This window comes from Aquila chrysaetos, chromosome 15 (assembly GCF_900496995.4).
Source record: "Aquila chrysaetos chrysaetos chromosome 15, bAquChr1.4, whole genome shotgun sequence".
Taxonomy (NCBI): Eukaryota; Metazoa; Chordata; class Aves; order Accipitriformes; family Accipitridae; genus Aquila; species Aquila chrysaetos.
This window is the reverse complement of record NC_044018.1, coordinates 24,128,208-24,148,989: the sequence shown is the minus strand read 5'-3', so window position 1 is coordinate 24,148,989 and position 20,782 is coordinate 24,128,208. Positions and strand designations below refer to the sequence as shown.

Here is a 20,782-nt window from a genome sequence, read left to right as displayed (position 1 = left end):
TACCTCCCTTCAATTATACCAAGATCCACATTTCAGAAGTGATTTTACTGATAATAAAAGCCATACTTTACATCTCTGTATCAACTTTCAGTCAAGTACTGCAATGTACAGTGAAATTTACAGGTATATATTCACTAACAGAAAAATTAAAATTCACAGAAGGTGCCACTGTTCAGTTGTGAATGAAAATGGTGCCATACAACTAATATTTTTGAAGCAAAGCCAATAAACTTAAGTTACATTTTAAACTTGGAATACTGAATACCACAGTGATTGCTCAAAATACTAAAACAGATCATGATGAGCCTATGTAATTAATTTTTTTTACATATTTTTGTTTGGAAATTTTGGTTAGTTCATTAATTTTTTGGGGGGATATGCAACATGAAATTGTCTTGAGCTTTCATGATATATTTTTTTAAATGCTGAACTATACTAGCAAGTATTTCTGTGCTTTTTTTTATCATTGTATTTTTTTGCTAATTTCTTTTTCTGTGAACTACAGAATCAACTCAATTTTTTTCGTGGAATGCTTGTATAGTTGCTACAAAATCCCTCTGATAGAAATCACAGCAAATAAGATCCAAATGTAACTAAGTATTTCAATAGGGATAGAACCCAGCATCTCTGAAAATTCTCCATAAGCTCCTTTCATTAAACTTCCTGCTAAAACTTCCCATTTTCTCCTTTCTGGTTGCTAAATGATTACCTTTAAAAGCATGTTTGTCTTGACCAGGCTTCTTTCGTGTTAAGATATAACTGCATTCTAAGGCATTGATGAAAGATCAGTGTGTGAAGGGAGAAGACCCAAGCCCATATCAAAAAAGGTTCTTGCTTTAGTGAATTACTTACATTAGCGAATTTCTTCTTCTTCTCACTGAATTTTTCTTTTCATGTCCAAGCTTTTCATTGATTAGTGGAATGTCGAAGGGCAAACTTAGAGTTGGATTCAGAAAAGTATTTTAGTTTCTAACTCTGTTTTAAACTGTTTTGTTAAATCTGAGCATTTGCTCTCACTACAGCCTTCTGGCCCCATGCACAAAACATATAAGCTGCCAAAAGATATAACTCTTAATCACTACAAAGCAAACTAATCTACCATTCAAACTCGCTCACCTTGTAAGCATTATAACTTGTTCCTCCTTTGCAAGGACAGAAGCAACCTATTGTTTTCAATTGCATTTTGAGATCAAAAGTTGGAGTGTATGTTCTTGGCACAGCTGATGAACTTTGGAGTATCACTAATCTTCCTATAAGCTGTAATTTTAAAATGAATAAAGCATTTTTAGTATTCTTTCATTGGTTTTATGGGTTCCTTTTGCTTGTTTGCTTTGCTGCAATGGGCTGAAGAACGCTATTGTAGGAATCTTGACTTTGAATAGTATCCTATTCTTTTTCAATTTACTTTGTATTAAAATTTCTGAATGTATTTTTGAGTTAAAATACCAATATTCAACTCTTTTGTTTGCATATGAATGTTGAACTACAGAAAGATCTAGTTAATTTTCACTCATTGGAAGACAGTCCTTATTTCCCAGGTCCATCACCCACTTTCAGCATAAGTGTATAACACAAAATTTCAAGCCTTTCTAGAGCAGGGCCTCTAGGCAAGAAACATACAAGCATTACACTCAGTTTCTTTTTTTTTTGCCTCATGTATTCAACTACATTGAATTAACTAGTTTAAAAAGACAAAATAAAACTCACATTCTTTTAGGTAGTCATTGTGTTAGAGTATTTGTCGTTAGAGGCTCAAAAAGTTGAGACCCAAATTTTTGAGTGTGAGAGATTTAACTGAGGTTGAAACGAGCATTTTGCAGTCACCTGCAGATGTTCCTAAAATTTAAACTTCAGAAATTAAATCAGCAGAATAAATCCCTAAGGGAAAAGCATGTTGCTTTGTTTCATGCCAACAAAGAAGAAAAAGAACTGTGTACAGAGACACAGTGGCTAAATTTCACTCTATGTGTCATTCTCAAAATACAGTAATGTCAAAGTGGAGCATGAAAATAATTTTTAAGGGAGAGCTAAATAAAACCAGATCATTTACATATTTTAAATTTTAAACTTAAACCTGTAAATTATTTGTAAATATTTAATATCTCCTTTAAGGAATGTTGCACAGTCAAATATTTTTCTTCCTTCTGTGATGTTTACAGAATAAGAGGGATTTTGAATGACTGTATACTACCATTCATTTATGGTATTATGAACCTGATATCTGTAATTATATTATTTATTATTAAGTAACATTATCAACCATATAGTTACTGTGGTTTTAGCCATGCATATTCTCATTCTTGCTTATGTGCAGAAATATGTATATGCAGGCAAAACCAGACTGGAAACATTTCCTTTTCTTCTACTTATTTATGAATAGATATAATACATAAATTCAAAAACCAATAAAAACTTTAGCAAACAGCTTAGTCTAATAATAAATGAAAAAAAACCCAAAACTTTAGCTATAATGCCAGCATCTTTGTATGTATATATATTTTCTATATATATACACATACAAGTACTGCAAGTTTATTGAACTTTTTGTCGTGTATATTTGCCATCTAGTTTATGGCAAAGTATATTGCTCTATGTGAGGAAGAAGACTAAAAGCTTCTTAATGTTTTGTTGTTTTATTGTTAAATATTTAGTTTATTAAAATTTAAAAAAAAAAAAAACAACACATAAAAAGCTGGACAGCAACAGATGAGTGAAAAGCACAGCCATGCTGTATTTATAAGATCAGTGAGCAATTCAGCATGCAAATCTTAAACTTTAATTAATTTGTCATGCAAATTTGAGCAGCCTAGTTTAGCAAATGCTAGTACGCATAAAATGTTTTCTAGCAAAGTTCTTGTGTCTTTCAAAATATTCAGTTCCAAATAAATTACTTATCATGGGACAATCTGAATCTTTGAAAGAGAGGAAAATACACTTTTTTCCCAGAACGTTGCAGAAGAAATCAAATAGAGATCAACTTTTCCATTATTTGAAAAAAAAAAACCCAACATTTTGTTTGTTAAATATTTTTGTTTGATAAAAATGGAGTTAAATTCATACCTTTCTAAATATGTAGTAAAGAAAAGTAGCTGCAAGATATTTGATTTTTGAGTTAGTTCACAAGAAAAACTTTAATCTTACTTCTTAAATACTACTACAATAGGAATTAATACTTGCAATATTCTGGAACAAAGTTGTACTTATTTTTGTTTTCTGCTAACTAACAGGAGAGGCTGTAGATGAAAAATAAAACTTCCTTTCCAGGACTAATTTAAGAATAAACAAATTGTTGTCAAATGTGAATATCATGGCTTTGGATGAATTAACTTTTATTTTAATACTTGACCTTATTTTTAATTTTAAGGGTAGTTCAAAAAGTGAAATAGATGATTTTTTTTTTTTAATAAAAACAAGGACTTCTATATGACTTCTTTTGTTTTTTTCCCTCCCTTTTTTTCATTTGTTAAGCTTTATGTGGTGGATATATTCATGGGAAGAGTGGAACAGTTCTTTCTCCAGGTTTTCCTGATTTTTATCCAAACTCTTTAAACTGCACTTGGACTATTGAAGTGTCACATGGCAAGGGTAAGAATCAAATATGAATTGCATATGTATATTTAATGTCTATGTTTAAAAAATTCAAACACACATACACAATAAAATGCCTTTTATGAATTGAGTTAAATTAATGCTTTCTGCCATTCTTCTGAGGAAGTTTAATTTCCCAAAATAAATATCTTCAAGTGTTGTGTTTCTAGTTTGTGTTTCTTTTGCAAAAGAAACATTCTTTTAACAGTTACCAGAGGAAATGTGGTTCAGTCTCACAAAAATAGGCAGAAAGTAGAAGAGGTAAAATATATGAAAATAATAGTTACTTGTTAAATAGCACTAACTTTTTCAGTGAAAGCTGTGGGGGCTTTACTGATAGTTCTTCTCCATTATTAAGCATGAAGTAGCAGATTTGATCTGTGTATTAGTAACCTTAGATTTCAGACTTAAATCATTAGTGCCAAAAATATATATATATTTATGTTCTATATACAGTAGAGTAACGTTTGGATGCACAGTTAAGCTTGGCAGCTTATCCATTAGCGAAATGTGTAAAAGAACTAAGGAAAAAAGCCTAGGAAGTACTAATGATGTGTTACATGCCACTGAATCAAAACATAATAAAAATATTCCTCAATCTCCTTTCTGTGACAAGAAAAGTCTTTGTTATGTGTGATAGTCTGAGAAGTATATTGGAAGTTTCTGCTGTTTAAAATCTTCTTACAGTTGGATTTTTGTTTAAAACTCATAAGGTGTTTTAAATGTAGAATACATGAGAAGACTTTCTAAGAAGAATGTTGTTCCCCATAGTAAATACTTGTATTTGAAAACCTAACTGTAAGTCAAAATTTAATTCATTGCTGGACTGGAAGTTGGCAACTGAAAAAACAGTCATGACTTCAGTAAAGGACTGGTCCCAGAAAATAGGAATCTATATATATGGAAGATAGTACATAAAACTTGTATCTGCTTTGTCCTTGTATATGGGCACTTCCCTTAAGTTTAGAGTAAAAAACAGAATTGTGTTGGAGGAAATGCAAAAATAAAACATGAATACAAAATTTTAGCCAATTATTAAAGTATGTCTCCTAGTTTAATAGTGAGATCGTGGTAGAGATTATAAATGAGACATACAGGAACTTGAATAAAATCTATACAATACAAATTTAGATTTTCAGAGTGCTGTATACATATAACACTGAATCCCATCAATTCTCTTATGGGAGCTATTGATTTACAGTGAGCTAAACAAACATCCACACTGCATCTATTGATTGGTTGAGCCCAAGTGCTTTCTGCAAGTTTTATTTTCTGAATTTCAAGTTTTGAATCCATGTGTGACTTTTTCTAAAAATCTTTCCATATAATGTAAGATTTACTTTCTGTGTCACCTATGTATAATGGAAGAGAAAGACTTTCTATTAAATGCTTTTATTTCCCCCCTTTTTTATATTTTTAAAGGTGTACAGCTGGTTTTTCATACCTTTCACCTTGAGAGCTCTCATGACTATTTGCTCATCACTGAAGATGGCAGCTTCACAGAACCAGTAGCCAGGTTAACTGGCTCAGTCTTACCCCCTACAATTAAAGCTGGCCTCTTTGGAAATTTTACTGCACAGCTTCGATTTATATCTGATTTTTCAATTTCTTATGAAGGATTCAACATAACATTTTCAGGTAAGAAATTCCATTCTGCTAAATATCCAGAAACAGTTTCTAGGTAATATTTTGACTTGTAGAAACATTATGAAACACCAGTAAAAAAAGTCAATAGAAATTGTATAGTCTCTATTGTAGAAAACTGGCTAAGGTTTACAAGGTGGCTAAACAGATTGAGAAGGATGTTGGTCATGTGACTGTTTTAAGGAGAAGTTTTCCCTGTTCTCAGAGAACCATCAACAGTGTGAAAAAGAAGTTTAGAGGAAAATTAAGGGGAATAAAAGTGCAAAGATAAAAGGTACTGCTTCAGAACAAAGAAACTAACTGTTTTACTGAAGGGAGTATAGAAACTGTAAAAAAGCAGTAGTGTGCTAACTCAGAGTCACAGAGGAGTCCAATTTGAAGACTGATTTTGGAACAGAAAATGTATATATAAAATAAAAGATTTATTAACTGTTGATATATGAGGAAGTTCTGATCATTTTTCCAAATTCCTCTTTAAGATAATTGAAAAATTTAAGTTACTGCTTCTTATTTACAGTCTTCTAAAACTAGCTGATGTATAAAATACATTTCTCAATAATTTTCTTTGCCTATCTCTATTACTGGAATGTAGAATATTTACAGATATGCATATGGATGAATCAACCACTAGTTGAGATGCTCATGGACATGGATATTCTGTGGAGGAAATGCATAAGGAACTCATATATCCAACTCTCTTACATTATTTTCAAGAACTGAAAAACAATTAAGAAGTTTTGTTGAGATCTGGCAATGTTTACCAATGAACATGCTATTTATGAATAATGTATCTCATTTAGCTTGCTTATTTAAAAAAGAAAAAAAAAAACCCCAAACAACTCACTGATTACAGCAATAGTATTGGATTTACTCATATCAAATGCTGAATTACATTTGTTCTGGATACTTTGGATTAACCAAATCAGAGGTCAGCAGTTTTGCAAGTTTGGAATGTAAATGCAAATATTAAATGGTATCTCTGATAGTTTATTAATAAATAACTCAAAAGGGTAGCAGGCTAGGTAACTTGTAGAAAAATACACAAAATACCATTATGGATGCAAGGGGAAAAATTGTAGAGTATCAAAATAAGTGGATCACAGAATTTTTCAAACACAAGCAAAGGTTTATGCCCTATCTGCAATGAATATACACATAGATGGCCATCATATGCCATCATTTATATTAAATAAATATTTTGAGAAATATTATCAGGTACATTAATTTTATGACACAAATGAGTGAGTCTATTTCTTATTTTCACACAATCAGAATGTATTTCTCCACAGTAAGAAGTATTTAGTGAGAAGACCTTAACCTGTTTTGAGTGTCATCTAACTGAAATTTGTCAGGAAAATTCCCAGGTGCCTAAAGGTCTGTCACAGGGTATCTCCATGTCTACCTCAGCCTTTATAGTGCTGAGCAGAGGTAGTAGATCATGTGTTTTCAAAACTTACAACTTCTGCCAGCAGAAACTGCTGTGATGTATAGATTCCTTCTACTATTCAGGACCTTCCCACAAGACAGTTACTATAAGGAAGGATTGCTTTATTTTATTCAGTAAAAGTCAACTGTTTAAACACTCATTCAGAAACTTTGGATTAGTTTCTTCCCCTGGCTAAATGGAGTTTCTTCCTCTAACTAAGTGGATTTGACCTTACCTTCCAGCAGCCTCCAAGGTAAATGTTTTAGAAAATGGTTTTTCTTATCAGTTATCAGAAATGTCTCTCTTCTAAATGATCTCTTGGGTCTTTTGGTTCATATTTTGAAGAACATAAAATCAGACTTTGGGGGTTAGACATGAAGTTGATCTTTTTCAACATCTTTTCTTGGACAGTGGTCAGCAATGAATATGTAAGGAAGAAAAAAATCCCACAAAACATGACAAACATACAGTGATACTTCCCCAGCACACTCTGTGAGGATGAGGGAATGTGCGGCTCAGACATTTCCTGAGTTCGATGTATGTTACAGCTCTGATTTTTTCCCATTAATTTGTTCTGACTCCACCTGAATTATTCCTGATGCATACTTCTAAAAAAGACAAAAATTTAGGCACTGGAGACTTCTTTAAAAGAATATGCATATATTTGTTTTCAGTTGGGTGACATCTGTAGGATTTCTAAAAGACATGCAAATAGAGATTGTCTGATTAAGAGTGTAGCTTTACTTAGCAAAACTCAAGCACACTTTTTGAAAATGTGGTCATATGTCTTTTCATTAACCTGACCCTTTGTTTGATTTTTTGTTAGATTTTATTCATTACATAACGATTTTTTTAACTGTAATTCTCACTTCTAAAGCTGTTTGGGAGTTCACATGAAGTGAACCAAGAATTATATACAAAGGATGTAATTAAACAAAATTATAGTAAACCACTGACAGTACAAGCTGATTACAGCCCTTGAAATTAAGAAAATAAATGTAGTGTGGGTGGGAAACAATAGAAACATAATTACTGTATATATAGCCATAATAGACATACAGAAACAGTACTGGGTTTTAGTAGAGAGCACAGCTCTGAAATACATGTTTTCCAAGTGTTCCATATTGACACAATGCAACTAATTTGGTAAGCTTTTTTTTTCCATGTGGACAACTTGTCCCGTTTATTTATATATTATGTTTTATTGTCTGCAGAGTATGATCTGGAGCCATGTGATGATCCTGGTGTTCCTGCCTTCAGTAGGCGAATTGGTTTTCATTTTGGTGTTGGAGATTCCTTGATCTTTTCTTGTTTCCCCGGATATCGCCTGGAAGGTGCTAATAAACTTACCTGCCTGGGAGGTGGTCGGCGTGTATGGAGTGCACCTCTGCCAAGGTGTGTGGGTAGGTGGTCACATGCTTTCATTTCATTCATCAAATCGTTAATAGCACATGGCATGTGTCAGAATACTGGGTAGAGAACAAAGCGCTTGGGTTGAAAGGATTGATCCCCAAGCTGCACAAACTTTAAAGGCAGTGCAAGATATAAGTAATGCATGTCTCTTTTACTTAGAGAACAAAAATAAGAAAGAGGAATTGTTAGAATGGTAATAGAAAATAAGACCAAAATGTCTTGTAAGATAAAATGTAAATCTAATTATTGAACTGTGTTTGACATAATTAAGGTATAAATTTCTTACTTTGTCTTTTAGTGTAAAGAAACAATGTTTACAGCTTTTAGGTGAAAATAGCCTTTGTTAGAGTCCCTCGTCTCGTTTTAAGGGTGTTTTTTCATACTGTGTTTTTTATCCTTGTAACCCTAAACTGTTTTTTGTTACAGTTTATAAACTGTATTACAGGATTGTAAACTGTAATTTTTAAAATTAATGTGCTGTTGTAAAAAAACCAGTAACTGTAAACTCAAATTGAGTGAACAGTTCTTTTCCGGGAAAAGGTCTGGGACTGGATTTTATAAAATTTGTACTGTTGCTATATTTTATTTCTGAGATCGTTTTATCACCACCATGTGAAGTGAATCTGATCAGATACTATTCACATAATGCTTCTGAAATGTCAAATAGTTCTACACACCTCTAAATGGATTTCCTTAAGCAGGTTCTTGTTTTAAATAAGATTTTATTTCATTGAGGGAGAAACTCAGCTTCAGCTTGTTTCTTTTGTTTGTTTTAAAGGGCTGTATCTCTATATCTGAAAAAATTATATCACCTACATTGTATATGCACATAAGATACACATACATAGTTTTTATGGAAAAAAGTAAACTATTTCTAATTTTGTTTTAAAAACCTCGGCTTATTTAACCTATGATGAAAGAAAGTAACAGATGAGAGAGAAACCGATATCATAGGGAGTTTGCCATACATTTGGAAATTCTAGATTTAAGTCTTAGGCTACTTTCAGCTTGATATTTCTTAAAAGTATCACTGGCTTCCTAACACTGTTTGTCTGTGAATGTTGGCTAACCAAGTGCACACCATCCTTCATCACAGAATCACAGAACACATAACTTGGAAGGGACCTCAAAAGATCCACTAGTCCAACCTTTTGTGGGAGAGGGAGCGTAGACGAGATTATCTAGCACCCTGTCCAATTGCATCTTGAAAACCTCCAGCGATGGGGACTCTACCACATCCCTGGAGAGGTTGTTCCAGTGACTGATTGTTCTCACTGTAAAAAATTTCTTATATTGAGAGAAACTTGTACCTGTTGCCCCTTGTCTTCTCCATGTGCCTCCTTGTGAAGAGAGCGCCTACATCCTCTTTGTACTAAGTACCAGAATACTGTGATGAGCCCCCCCCCCCCCCCCCCCCCCAGCCTTCTCTTTTCCAGGGAGAAGAGACCTTAACTCCTTCAGTCCATATTGATTTAATGTGTGCAAATTTCACTAGAATAATATTCATATGCTCACTTTGAACCTAGCATTTTATTTTCCCTAATTTTAAGAGCGTTCAGCTATTCTATAGCTGTCCATGTATGTGAATGGAAAATTAGCTCCTTATTTCTCTGTTCTTGAAGAAAAGATGACTGTTAATTATGCATTATTACAATTCTTAATAGGTAATATGTTAACCATTAGCTTTACCAAGGTAACATTAGGCTATATCCATGTGCAATTAAAACTGAAAATAAAATCTCTTGCTACTGCATGTTGCTTAACTGTTGCTCATTAAAAAAATTTCTTAAGTACCTGATTCTAATACAATCAACATATTAATGTATTTAGTACCAATATAATTTATAGGAAGCAAAATGGAGTGAATAAAAATCATATTAATATAGAGCATTTTCTAAGCAAATCACTGATATATTTTGAGGACTGATAGAAGAAAGGTAGGTCATTCAGGAAGAAAAGTGTTTCTACCTAATAAAAATACCTATGAATGTTATTAATTTCTGTGATATCATATCAAAGTACAAAAAGGTAGTTTACAAATATGTTTCTGTATCTGACATCTTAAAAACCACAGACAAAATATAGAAAGGGAAATATACTTTTCTATTTAAATAATGGTAAGTCTCTATCTCAAAAAAACCCAATAAAAAAAACAAACAAAAAAGTACCCCCAAAATGCTAAACACAGTCCTAGGGGACTGTAAGATGACAGGACGATATGAAAAATTGCTAGAAGACACAAAGTGGTATTAAAGTGAGAGGTTACAAATTCATTATCTAACTCCCCAGGGGACAGCTCTGTGTCTGTCCTGTACCAGGAATTTAACTGGTTCCAGTACTATGGGTTGTGAGCAAGGGTTCTGAGTCTGCAGATATTTTATAGTGGATGGGATTCAGATTCAGATCCAAACATCTAAATTTGACTATTTGCAGTGTCATTGCGTACATGTGAGCAAGAATTTTAAGCTCTAATTATAGATAACAGTCAATAAATTCAGTAGAAAACCTAGATTTAGGTATCTATTTTACAGTGAGATGAATCAGTCTCCGGGCACCATTTAGATGCCTAAATAGAGGAATTGCTTCTATTTATTCCTTTATTTCTAATCAGTCATTGAAAAAAGTGTCTCAGTTGGCCTGCTCATTCCTATTGTCTCACCTCAACATCTTTATTGCTCATATACCTTGTTAGCCAAGAGGTCAGTTCCAGAGCTGAAGTATTTCTACAATCCAGCACATAGCACATTTGGTTACCTGCATTTATGTTTTGTTGGACCTACTTTGAATTCCCATTTCTGCTACATACCTGTGTGCTATTATTTGTCTATTCTGAGATAATCTAATCTCTGAAAAGTGAATTGATACTGCCTATAGTACACATGGAAAGATGGTATGCTTTAGGAGGCATTGGTAGACTTTCTAGAAAAAGACCCATGGATTAGGGGTTGAAGGTATAAAATTTCAATCTTGAAATCATTTGTAGTTTCTGAGAAATGCATTTAGTGAATCCTTTGGACTTTTGAGGTCCTCTCGAGGAAGATCTCTGTACCACCTAAGCAGAACCTGGCTTTGTAGCATCATGCTACAGTTTAGCCAAAGCAGGGGCAAAATTACAACCACTTTTAATCTGATGTTGACTAAAAGTTCAGATAAATTCTAGACCTGTCTTCATAACCGAGACTTGCAAGAAGAAAGACAAAAACCTTTCCTTGTGGTAGGTGGCGTGTAAGGGGAATCCCAGCAGTCCCCTTTCATTTAAGAGCCAATTGGTTGCTAGAGTAAGAAATGTCTTTTGCTGCTCCTCTAGTTAAATTCTGAAAATACCAAAGAATCAGTAAATTGCATTAGGAAGGAATACATACGTATTTAAATGTATTTAGTATATAGTGAGTGAATACATATGCTAACTGTTGTGACAACACTGGAAAAATAAGAAAATATTCTTCACAGACATCTTTAAATCATGAAGAATTAATTTAAAGTTGACAACATGCACTAAAAGTATAATCTGCTAATCTTTATGCACACTTTAGTAATGTAAGGAAACAAAAGCTAATATGTGTTCATTTTATGTAAGCTTTCTTTTTTCCCCGATATATTTTTTACTCCCTTTTAAGTATTATTATTTGGAAAGTTATCTGTGTCTGTTCCCAAATTCAGTACTTATCATTTTTATATATGAGGTTAGAGATATTTGTTGGAATAAGAGAAAATTAAATTAATATTGTTCAGTTTATATTCTTTGAAAAATTGAATAATTATTATGAAGTTCCATATATACTAAGATTTGTGCTAGAATGATAAGCTATATTGTTGGTGTTGAAGATTTTATTCAAAACTACCATCTTGTAAACCTTGCTTCATAAAATGGAAATTTTTGTTTTATATTATTCATTTTCATGTTTGAATATGTTCTCTATTTATTGCTCAATTTTATTTATGTGTCATTTGAACATGAATTTTGAGCCACTTTTGGTTACAGGAAATACTAATTATTTCCTATAAAAATTAGTATCTTATTTAATATATGGAATCTTCAAGAAGTTATAGGTCTTGGGAAATTTGGGATATTGGCCTATTTGGGGTTGTTTGGTTTTTTTTGTTTTGGTGTTTCTCTTTTTCTGGTGGGCTTCTCTGTGTTCCATTCAAACACATTTATTTTAGTTTAGATACCATAAAATTGTATTGATCTGCAGGAATACTGTTACCTTGTGCTGAAGAAATTTTTTATATTGTTGTCGTGTATGTTTTGGTTTCTTTAAATGTTTTTATCCTTTAGAAAGCCTTTCCTACATAATGTACAGTAATCAGAGATTAATACCTGATATCTTGAAAGTGCTCACTTAGTTATCCCTATAATGTGAATAACATATTGCAAAGTTGCAAAGATTACCAAAGTATCAATAATTAGCTTGATGAAGTATCAGCCATTGAATTAGCCATGTATTTATAGGACTAGTGTAACCACTTACTGTGCTAGACACAGATATGCCTGTATATTCTCCCAAGCATAATTTAGAGATACATAGCCAACCATATGTATACATAATAAGTCTGTAATTCATACAGAAAGAAAATTTATTTACGGAGAGCTCAACATTTCCTTTTTGTTCTTATTATGTTCAGTTTTGAATAAATTTATAGACTGTTTCTAAGACATCCGGCATTAAATCCATGTACAAGACCCCACTTCCTAATTGATCAAGAAAGCCTTTTATAAATTATGCATAGATAACTGGCACTTATCTAAAACAATATACCTAAATAACTCTTTTAACTCAGTCTATGAAGAAAATTCGGTCTCTAAGAATGCAGCAGACTAAAGATATCTATAATGCAACTAAGACAAATACAAGGAAGGAAACTGCAAAGCAGCTGAGTGAAACTGAGGGGAAAAGATGCACTCAGTGCCCTTCAGTTCAAGCTGCTTTCATATGATTTTTTTTTTTAGCACCAAGAATGTTTACAGAGGTCCCATTTCTTGTTGCCATGGCACCTAAGACATTAAGGGTGAAGACATCCTCTTACCTTGAAGAGGAGTTCACACAGACTACTTCTTTCTCTAAAAGAGTGAAAAGAAACTACTTGTCCTGAAATTTGCTGGCTTTAGAGTGTACATTCAGAAGTTAAATCTAGTCTCAACTGAGTGGCACAAATTCATAAGTACATTACTGTGTTCAATAGCCTCTTGATTATTTCTTCCTCATTATCATTTCTACACTGACCAAACTCATCTACGTGATACATGCACACCAACCTTTATATATCAACAAGGATTTTTTGGTCCTTCTAGGACACACAGTAATACATTATTTCATTATTCTTTTCATCAAATTCAGGATGAAAGCCCTTCAAATTTAATTGCATTTAATTTATAAACTAAACTTTCACACAAGCACATACTGATTTGTATCAGAAATAGTACTCAGTTTAATCTGCTGGTGAAAAAAACAAACCCACAGCGTTTCCCAAGGTACTGCCATTCACCCTTCTCCATCCAAGTAAATAATTTCAAGTCCTCTCTCCAGGGCTCACCTCCAACATGTTTTGAAATTTTCTTGGTCAGAGAACCGTTTGTGGGTGTCCACCATCTCTTCTCCTTTGAAGAGTTATTTTTCAGGTAAGGCAAAAGCAGAGCTTGGGAGATCTGGTTACCTAACATCATGACCCTAGCATTTTTAGTCCAAGACTTTGAGTCCCATAGGGACTGTATTATCATCATTTTCACTGGCCTTCTTTCCATGCTGTGCAGGTAGATGGTCTTCCCCTGAACTTCACAGGTCTTTATCTGAGTGCCTGGAAGTTAGTTCACTCTCAGAATAAGGCAGCATCCCTTCTCCTTCAGTAAGGACCCTCCTTTTCACAGCAAAAAGACACCGCCAAGTCTATCTGCAAAATCAGATAGAAGTTCATAAAGAGGTGTCCTTGTAATTTCCCTGTATCAACCCTTCACTCTCTCGTCTTTTCAATTAGAATGATTTTAATGTTTATCTCAGCCGTGCACCTCAAGGAGTTACGCAGTATTATTCCAGCTCATCACAGAGTTTTGAAGACTCTACCTAGAGTTTCCCTTTGGGTCATCACTCCATTTGTAAATGTGTCCTCCACTTGGATCTCCCCCTTCTGACTAGAAAGCAGTTTGTGCCTACAGCCACCTACTTGCTGCTATTTGATGAAAAGAGCTTTACTGTTAACAATTAAAATTGTGGAGAAGATTCGGGCCCTTAGGGCTGACTTCCTTTTCACTGTTTAAAGAACAGACATGATCATTACCCAAGCCGGTGTCAAATTTCCCCCATCTTGGAAGATTAAACTTTTTCTTTTTTTTTTTTTTTTCCTTCTCTTAAAGCTGTGCTTTAAGTTGTGGAAGCAACTCCCCTTAGCTGCCTGGTGAATTCTCCGTTTACTTTGACATGATGTGACTTTTCAGGAAGATCCCTTCCCTCCACATCTTTATGCCAATTGTAGAAAGACTGAGACTGCCAGTCTCCTCACAGAGGATTTCACATTCTACATTGAATTGTTTAAAAGAAAGGTAGTGGGGTCATCCATAAAGAAATCTCATTTCCGGTAAGAGCTTCCTCAAAAGCACTCAAATAACAATGGCTTCCCTGTCAAATGCGCTAGTAGTTGATATCTGCAAATGAGCCACTTCAGTCTCTTTTCACACACGAGTACTGATCCCCATCGTTCTAGACACAGTGATCGCATTTGGAAGAGCTATCCTGCCGTCTTTACTTAACTAGTGACTCGCTCCAGCAAGTACCCTACAGTAAGGCTTTTCTGCAGTTACCCACAGTATAAAGGACATAGTCTTTTAAAGGAAAAAAAAAAAAAACAACCTGGCTGGCTACCTTTATCTAACTGTTCTTTGAGATATGTTGTCTAAATGTACATTCACAGTGTCCTCTCTTACTCCTCAAAATTTACTGTAACTGAGAGGAATGTGAGATTGAGGGGAACTGAGAGAGAGAAACACTGTGCTACTTTGCTATTTTGTGCGATGCACAGCATTAATGGAATTAGGAGCACATTTCTATATATAATGTCAAGGTAGATATACCCTCCTAGCAATCCTGGCACAAGGCTACCTGGAAAATAAACAAGCACAGTGTCTTGCAGAAGAAATGTCATTAAAATAGTCCGTATCTAGGTTTGAGAGTACTGATATAGGCATGTGGTTTTTTAGTGTTCCGAAACAGCTTGTCACCTATAATGTTGTTAACAATATCATCTGGCACATTACTGTAGTTGGCATGTTTGTCTATGTGTTTTAGGTTTAATTTCCCAAATTTACTTTTGAATAATTTAATTATTTAAAATTACTGGTTTTGGTTTTGTTGGTATGCTTCTGTGTCGGTAAAAACCAAGCTACGGAAGTACAGAAAAGCTTCTCCTGATTATCTTTTGTCTAGTTGAGATTTGAAAACAGAAAACAATTTCTTTCCCCTTCATTCATTGACATCTCTTCCCGTGTTATTATTCAGTTTTGTTATTATTGCTTCAATTATTATTCCACTGTTTTCCAGAAAAAAAAAATTTCAAAAATGTGTTTGATTACTAATTGTGGTTATGATGGTTACTGACACTACTTCATGTATGTAATTTATTCCCATTATGTCGCTTGCTTTCACATAGTTGCAAATTTATACATACCTTTATACTTATTTCATGGCTGTGTGAACAAAATTACCCAAGAGTGTGGATACATATTCTTCTCACTTTTTCCTTCCAGCAATAGCTCTTTTTTTCTCTACCTATAATTACACAATTCTATTACAGTTTCATTTACATTTCACAGTTGACTACTTTTTCCTGAGGACAAAGCCCAGCTTTTAGCGAGTTGGTCCCCCTAGAGTACAGATCTGAGAGTAAAGCTCCTCAGCTGTCATGCACTTCTGTGCATCCCCAGAACTGTATGAATCTCAGAAGCTTGGTGAGTACTGGAGTCCAGAAATGAGGTGGAACAACTCCTTAGTCACTGAAGTCCCTGGTTCTGAGGCTAATGCCCACCTAAGAAGACCATTGCAATCAGGTTTCAGCTGCTATCTTCTTGTCTTCACTAGCCTTTTAAACAGGAACCACACAATTTGTTTGGGAAATCTGTTACTAAGGCAGATTTCCTAGATTATGCTTTTAATCATACTTTTCTTACCTTCCAGTTTACTTTAAGTCAAACTAGTCAGGAGCTTTCTACCACTCTGTATTGGGTTTGTGCTACTGGTAAAAAAGGAATTGGAAGACTCGTAAGTTAAGAGAAGAAGTATTCCTCTAAGTAATTCTTTTTAAATTGAATGTAACAATTCAATGAACCAACACAATAAACACTAGAAATAGATCTCGAATCCAGAAGATGTTCCCCCTCCTGACAAGGTATACATTCTTCCAGCTCAGTGCCATACTCCAAAGGTTTCACTGTCACGCTGCAGTGCAGAATGCTGTCCCTGGCCTCATGAATTTCATATTCCCTTCTGCACACTGGCATGGCTTTGTCATAGAATCATAGAATCATTTAGGTTGGAAAAGACCCTTAAGGTCATTGAGTCCAATTGCAAACCTAACACTGCCAAGTCCACCACTAAACCAACCTAAGTGCCACATCTACACATCTTTTAAATACCTCCAGGGACGGTGACTCAACCACTTCCCTGGGCAGCCTGTCCCAAAGGCAGTTGTCAGTACTGAGAGAAGTTAGATGCTGCTCTGCTTCATTTTTTTGGGTACCAGTGGCAAGTATCTGCTCAGGTTTGGCAGGGAGTAGGGTATGTGCAAAAGCAGAAATGTGACATGAAACAAGATACCCAGTGAGTATACACATTTCCAGAGATAGGTGGCTGATAAGTAGGGGCTGAGGGAGAGGAGGGAGTCAAACTGCAGCGTCAAATGCATGCATCTGATGTACACCTAAATCACCTCCAAAGTACTTTTTGAAATGTGACTTTATCACTTGCAGTGATTCTCTAACAGGTGAGGAATGAGCCTTTTAGTTTTGGTATTCCTTTATGGTGCACTATGAAATGCTGATGAAATTCTGAAAGAGGGGAGACATTTCATTCTTTCCTTCCTACTTGCCAAAGATGCGCTGTTCACTCATTATTGAATGCAGTGGGTAGAAACCTGAGCGGAGAGAGCTTTACAGTGAATTGCAAGATACAGTGCCCAAGTACAGGTACCTTCTCTTTTCAAAAGACATTTCAGGAATTGCTAGTTCCAGCTAGCTGCTGGATTCGTTAATGTCTGAGGGGTACGATACAATAAGTGTATGTTTATTAGATCACAGAAGATATGGCTTTGCTATAAGAGAAGTTTAGGTACAAAATGATAAATCTAGTTTATTCCGTCATATTCTGTCTGTAATATTTATTGCAAAATTGAAGCAGTCGTAAGATTATAAGGCAAAATAAAAGTGAATATTTGGTTGTATTTACTAATAATTTTCTTTTAACTCCTTAATATCTTGGCTAATGTGAATGGCCTTTACCTAGCCTCTCTACTCAGCATTAGGGATGAAGAGCTATGCTTGTTATTAGAGATGGTTATTTTCCCGTTCACAAGGACATGTAACTAAACACTTGGATCATGTCTTCCAGGATTTAGGCATTCGGACATCACATGATAATGGGAAGGAAAGTTTGAATTAGTTCTTCAACTCTCCTTGCTGAGATTGTCTTAACTTAGATCTTCATTCTATTACCTTATTTGCATGCTGCTTCTGTCTAGTTGTCTAGGTTTTCCCTGCTCACCGTCTCCTTAAGAAACTGATAAATTTTACCTAAGATATGTCATGAAAATATTATTTGTACACTATACTCAGTTCAAACTAGCCTTTCATGGTAAGCATTGCATACAGTTCAAGTATAACACATTAATAAAAAAAACTTAATTTTGAGTGCTAGTTTTTTTGGTTTGGTTTGGTTTTTAAAGTAACTACTTTCCTGTCCCCCATTAGTCATTTCAACTGTATGGAGTGTTCCTAAAGCAAGCTGTGAAAAACTTAAAGTATAAAGCTGAAAAGAAACAGCTACTTAATGTTTTCATTTCATATTGAAGTGGTGTTGCTGCTTTATTAAATTTTACATGGCACTTGATTTTTAATGGTGCATTAATATAGTATTTGAGTAAAATCTTCACCGATGTATTGTTCACTGGTATTCACATTAATATCGCATTAATTTATCATATTCAGTTGTTATAATAAATACTACATGAATAATTAATGATAGGGTGCTACAATAAATTGCTGACACTCTTTAATAAGCTGTTTCTTTTTAATAGTTTAGTTAGTATTCATTGCAAAATCATCAATTATAATTAATATACTTTGTCATGTTGTAGCATTGAGTTAATTTCCATTGAGATTGAAACATAAGTGGGAACCTTGTTAGCCTGAATAGCACTGGAGATATCTGTGAAACCCTTGAGATCTGGCATTTATTGTTTTCTTTAAATTCTCTGTAGCATAAAATTTGAATTTGAGTTCACCTTTGAGAAGTCAAACTAAGTCTGAAAATTGCTATTCATTTTTAGCTAGTGTTTAGGCAGAGAAAGCTCTCATTTAAGAGCTGCTCATGAGCAAGAAAACTTATATAAAATCAGTAGCTGAATCTCTGAATCTTCAGACAGTAATAAGGATGTGCATGTATCCAGGTTCCACTGTATTTCAGAACTCTAAATGCTGTCACATTTAAATTGTTAAATCTTTAGGTTGTTTTCTATTTTAGACAAGATACTTAATGAAGTATTTAATAGATTTTTTTTTTTTTATAATTTCTATTTCTTTATACTATAACATTGCATTTTTCTAAATACAATTGAAAGGTAGTTTTTTTAATCCCTGGGGTTTTTTAACCCCTCAATTTTCTGTCAGTGTTTGACAGAAAATTGAAGATTCGTTCAAGTTAGTGTTTGAGTCTTACTGTATATGAATCTTCAAATACAGTAATTACAGGTTTGAGTTGTCTCTATTTCAAAACTGAAACTTTATTATTCAGGAAACACTAACAGATTTCAGCAGGTGCATAGTGGGCACTCTATTTTCAAAATGAAAAGAAGGAGTGATTTGTATGAGACCTTAATGTGAGACCTGGTATGAAATTTTAATCAACTGTAGTCAGAAGGAATAATGATTGCCTCAGGTCACCCTTTTGCCTTCTTTCTACATTTTAAGGTTGTGTATGCTAAGTATTTTTTTCTTGATAAGACAAATAATGTAGGGATGTTATCTTCATAGCTCATTATCAGATGATACTAGATGGAATAGACAAAAATCTTAAAAAAAAATAAAAAATATGCCCTTACCTCGGATTCTGCCAATAATCCCCTGAGGTCAATTAACATCATAGGATTTGTTCTGAGAACATGAGTAGTGTCTCATGTCAGTGGCATATGGATTGAAAACTAATTAAGCAAACCTCAGAAAAGGCTTTACATGCTATTTAGTCTTTCCTTTCCTAGTCCATTAGTCTTTCAATGGAATGCTACAAAAAAATACAGAATAGGAGGTTTGTCTTCAGCAAGGCATTTCAGTAAGGTGTTCAGTGACGTGTTCTCACTATTATCATATGGATGTCGCTTAAAGAACATTGAGAGAGGCTTACATGCACATGTTTTATTAGTGCGGTCCGTAGCTGATGACCTACTTTGACTTGAAATCCGTCTTAGAGAAGCAATCAAGGAGGGAAAAAAGAGAAGGAGAGAGAGAAAAAAAAGGGAAAGCCACTCCTCAGGCACCAGCTGGGAAGAGGAAGGAGGGAGTCCCCAGACAAATATCTCTCCATAAAGGTAGTGGTGACAATGATGATGGTAGTAATGACAAAAAAGCCAACAGCTTCCTGCTTTCTCCCTAGTACAGTTATATTTTTCATGCAGACCTTCTCAAGCTCCTCACTGGTAGCTTATGATACAGTTAGCACTGAATGGAGCACGTGTGGGTGCTGCAGATTAAATAGTAGTTAAGGTCTTTGTATGTATATTATTGTGTAATACTTATTGTGTATTAAAATAACTATTATCTGCTTGTTATCTACTAGGCTGTATTCCAATATGAAGTTACATTAAAAGCCACCAGGTTTGGAGTGATGTGATCTTAGTGTAGAGTTACAGGCTAAGAGCTACAAGGCAAAAGAGTAAGTGTGGTGAAAACATTATGTTTTCAATATCAACGGCAGTCACTTTTTAGGAGAAACCCAGCATAACAATGATTCTGAATTCATCAGTGCCAGGTGAGAACAAGAGCACTTGTACCAGAGTGAAGGCACTGCCACAGCAGCCTGGCAGTGTGTAGATGAAAGGTTTCAGGCTCACAAGTGAAGGGTTGGCTGCAGAATTGGAGATGAAGGACTGCTAACTTTTCAAAGATTAAGGCACTGTGCAACAGAGGTGCTGTGGAAACTCCACGCACACCTTCGCTTGATGCAGCATTCCAGTTAACAGGAAGCTTCGTCTCCTTGCGCTGTATTTGAGTTTGTATGTGAAGCTGTGCTTGAGTCCAGTCATGTATTGTGTCCGCTCTGCAGAAGTCATATGTTCAGTTTTAGAGACCCCTCAATCAGTGACTGTGGAGAAACCCTAAGTTTTTGCTATTATGTGAAGACAGAGCATATGATGCTTGGTTCAGCTTTATCCATGATCCCCTTGCTCTTGTTCTAATGTTGCATGACCATCCTACTGGGTAACAGTATTGTCCAAAAGAAACAAAGAATTATCAACTGT

General features: G+C 34.5%; 1 protein-coding gene across 1 annotated transcript in view; it reads left to right on the top strand.

Moving 5' to 3' along the window:
* The window catches only part of CSMD1 (CUB and Sushi multiple domains 1), a 1,239,551-nt gene that overhangs the window by 931,171 nt on the left and 287,598 nt on the right, over positions 1–20,782 (top strand). Inside the window, exons 19-21 of the mRNA XM_030037616.2 lie at positions 3,469–3,585; positions 5,011–5,226; positions 7,873–8,061. Coding sequence (XP_029893476.1) covers positions 3,469–3,585; positions 5,011–5,226; positions 7,873–8,061 — 522 coding nt within the window. The remainder of the gene's footprint in view (positions 1–3,468; positions 3,586–5,010; positions 5,227–7,872; positions 8,062–20,782) is intronic.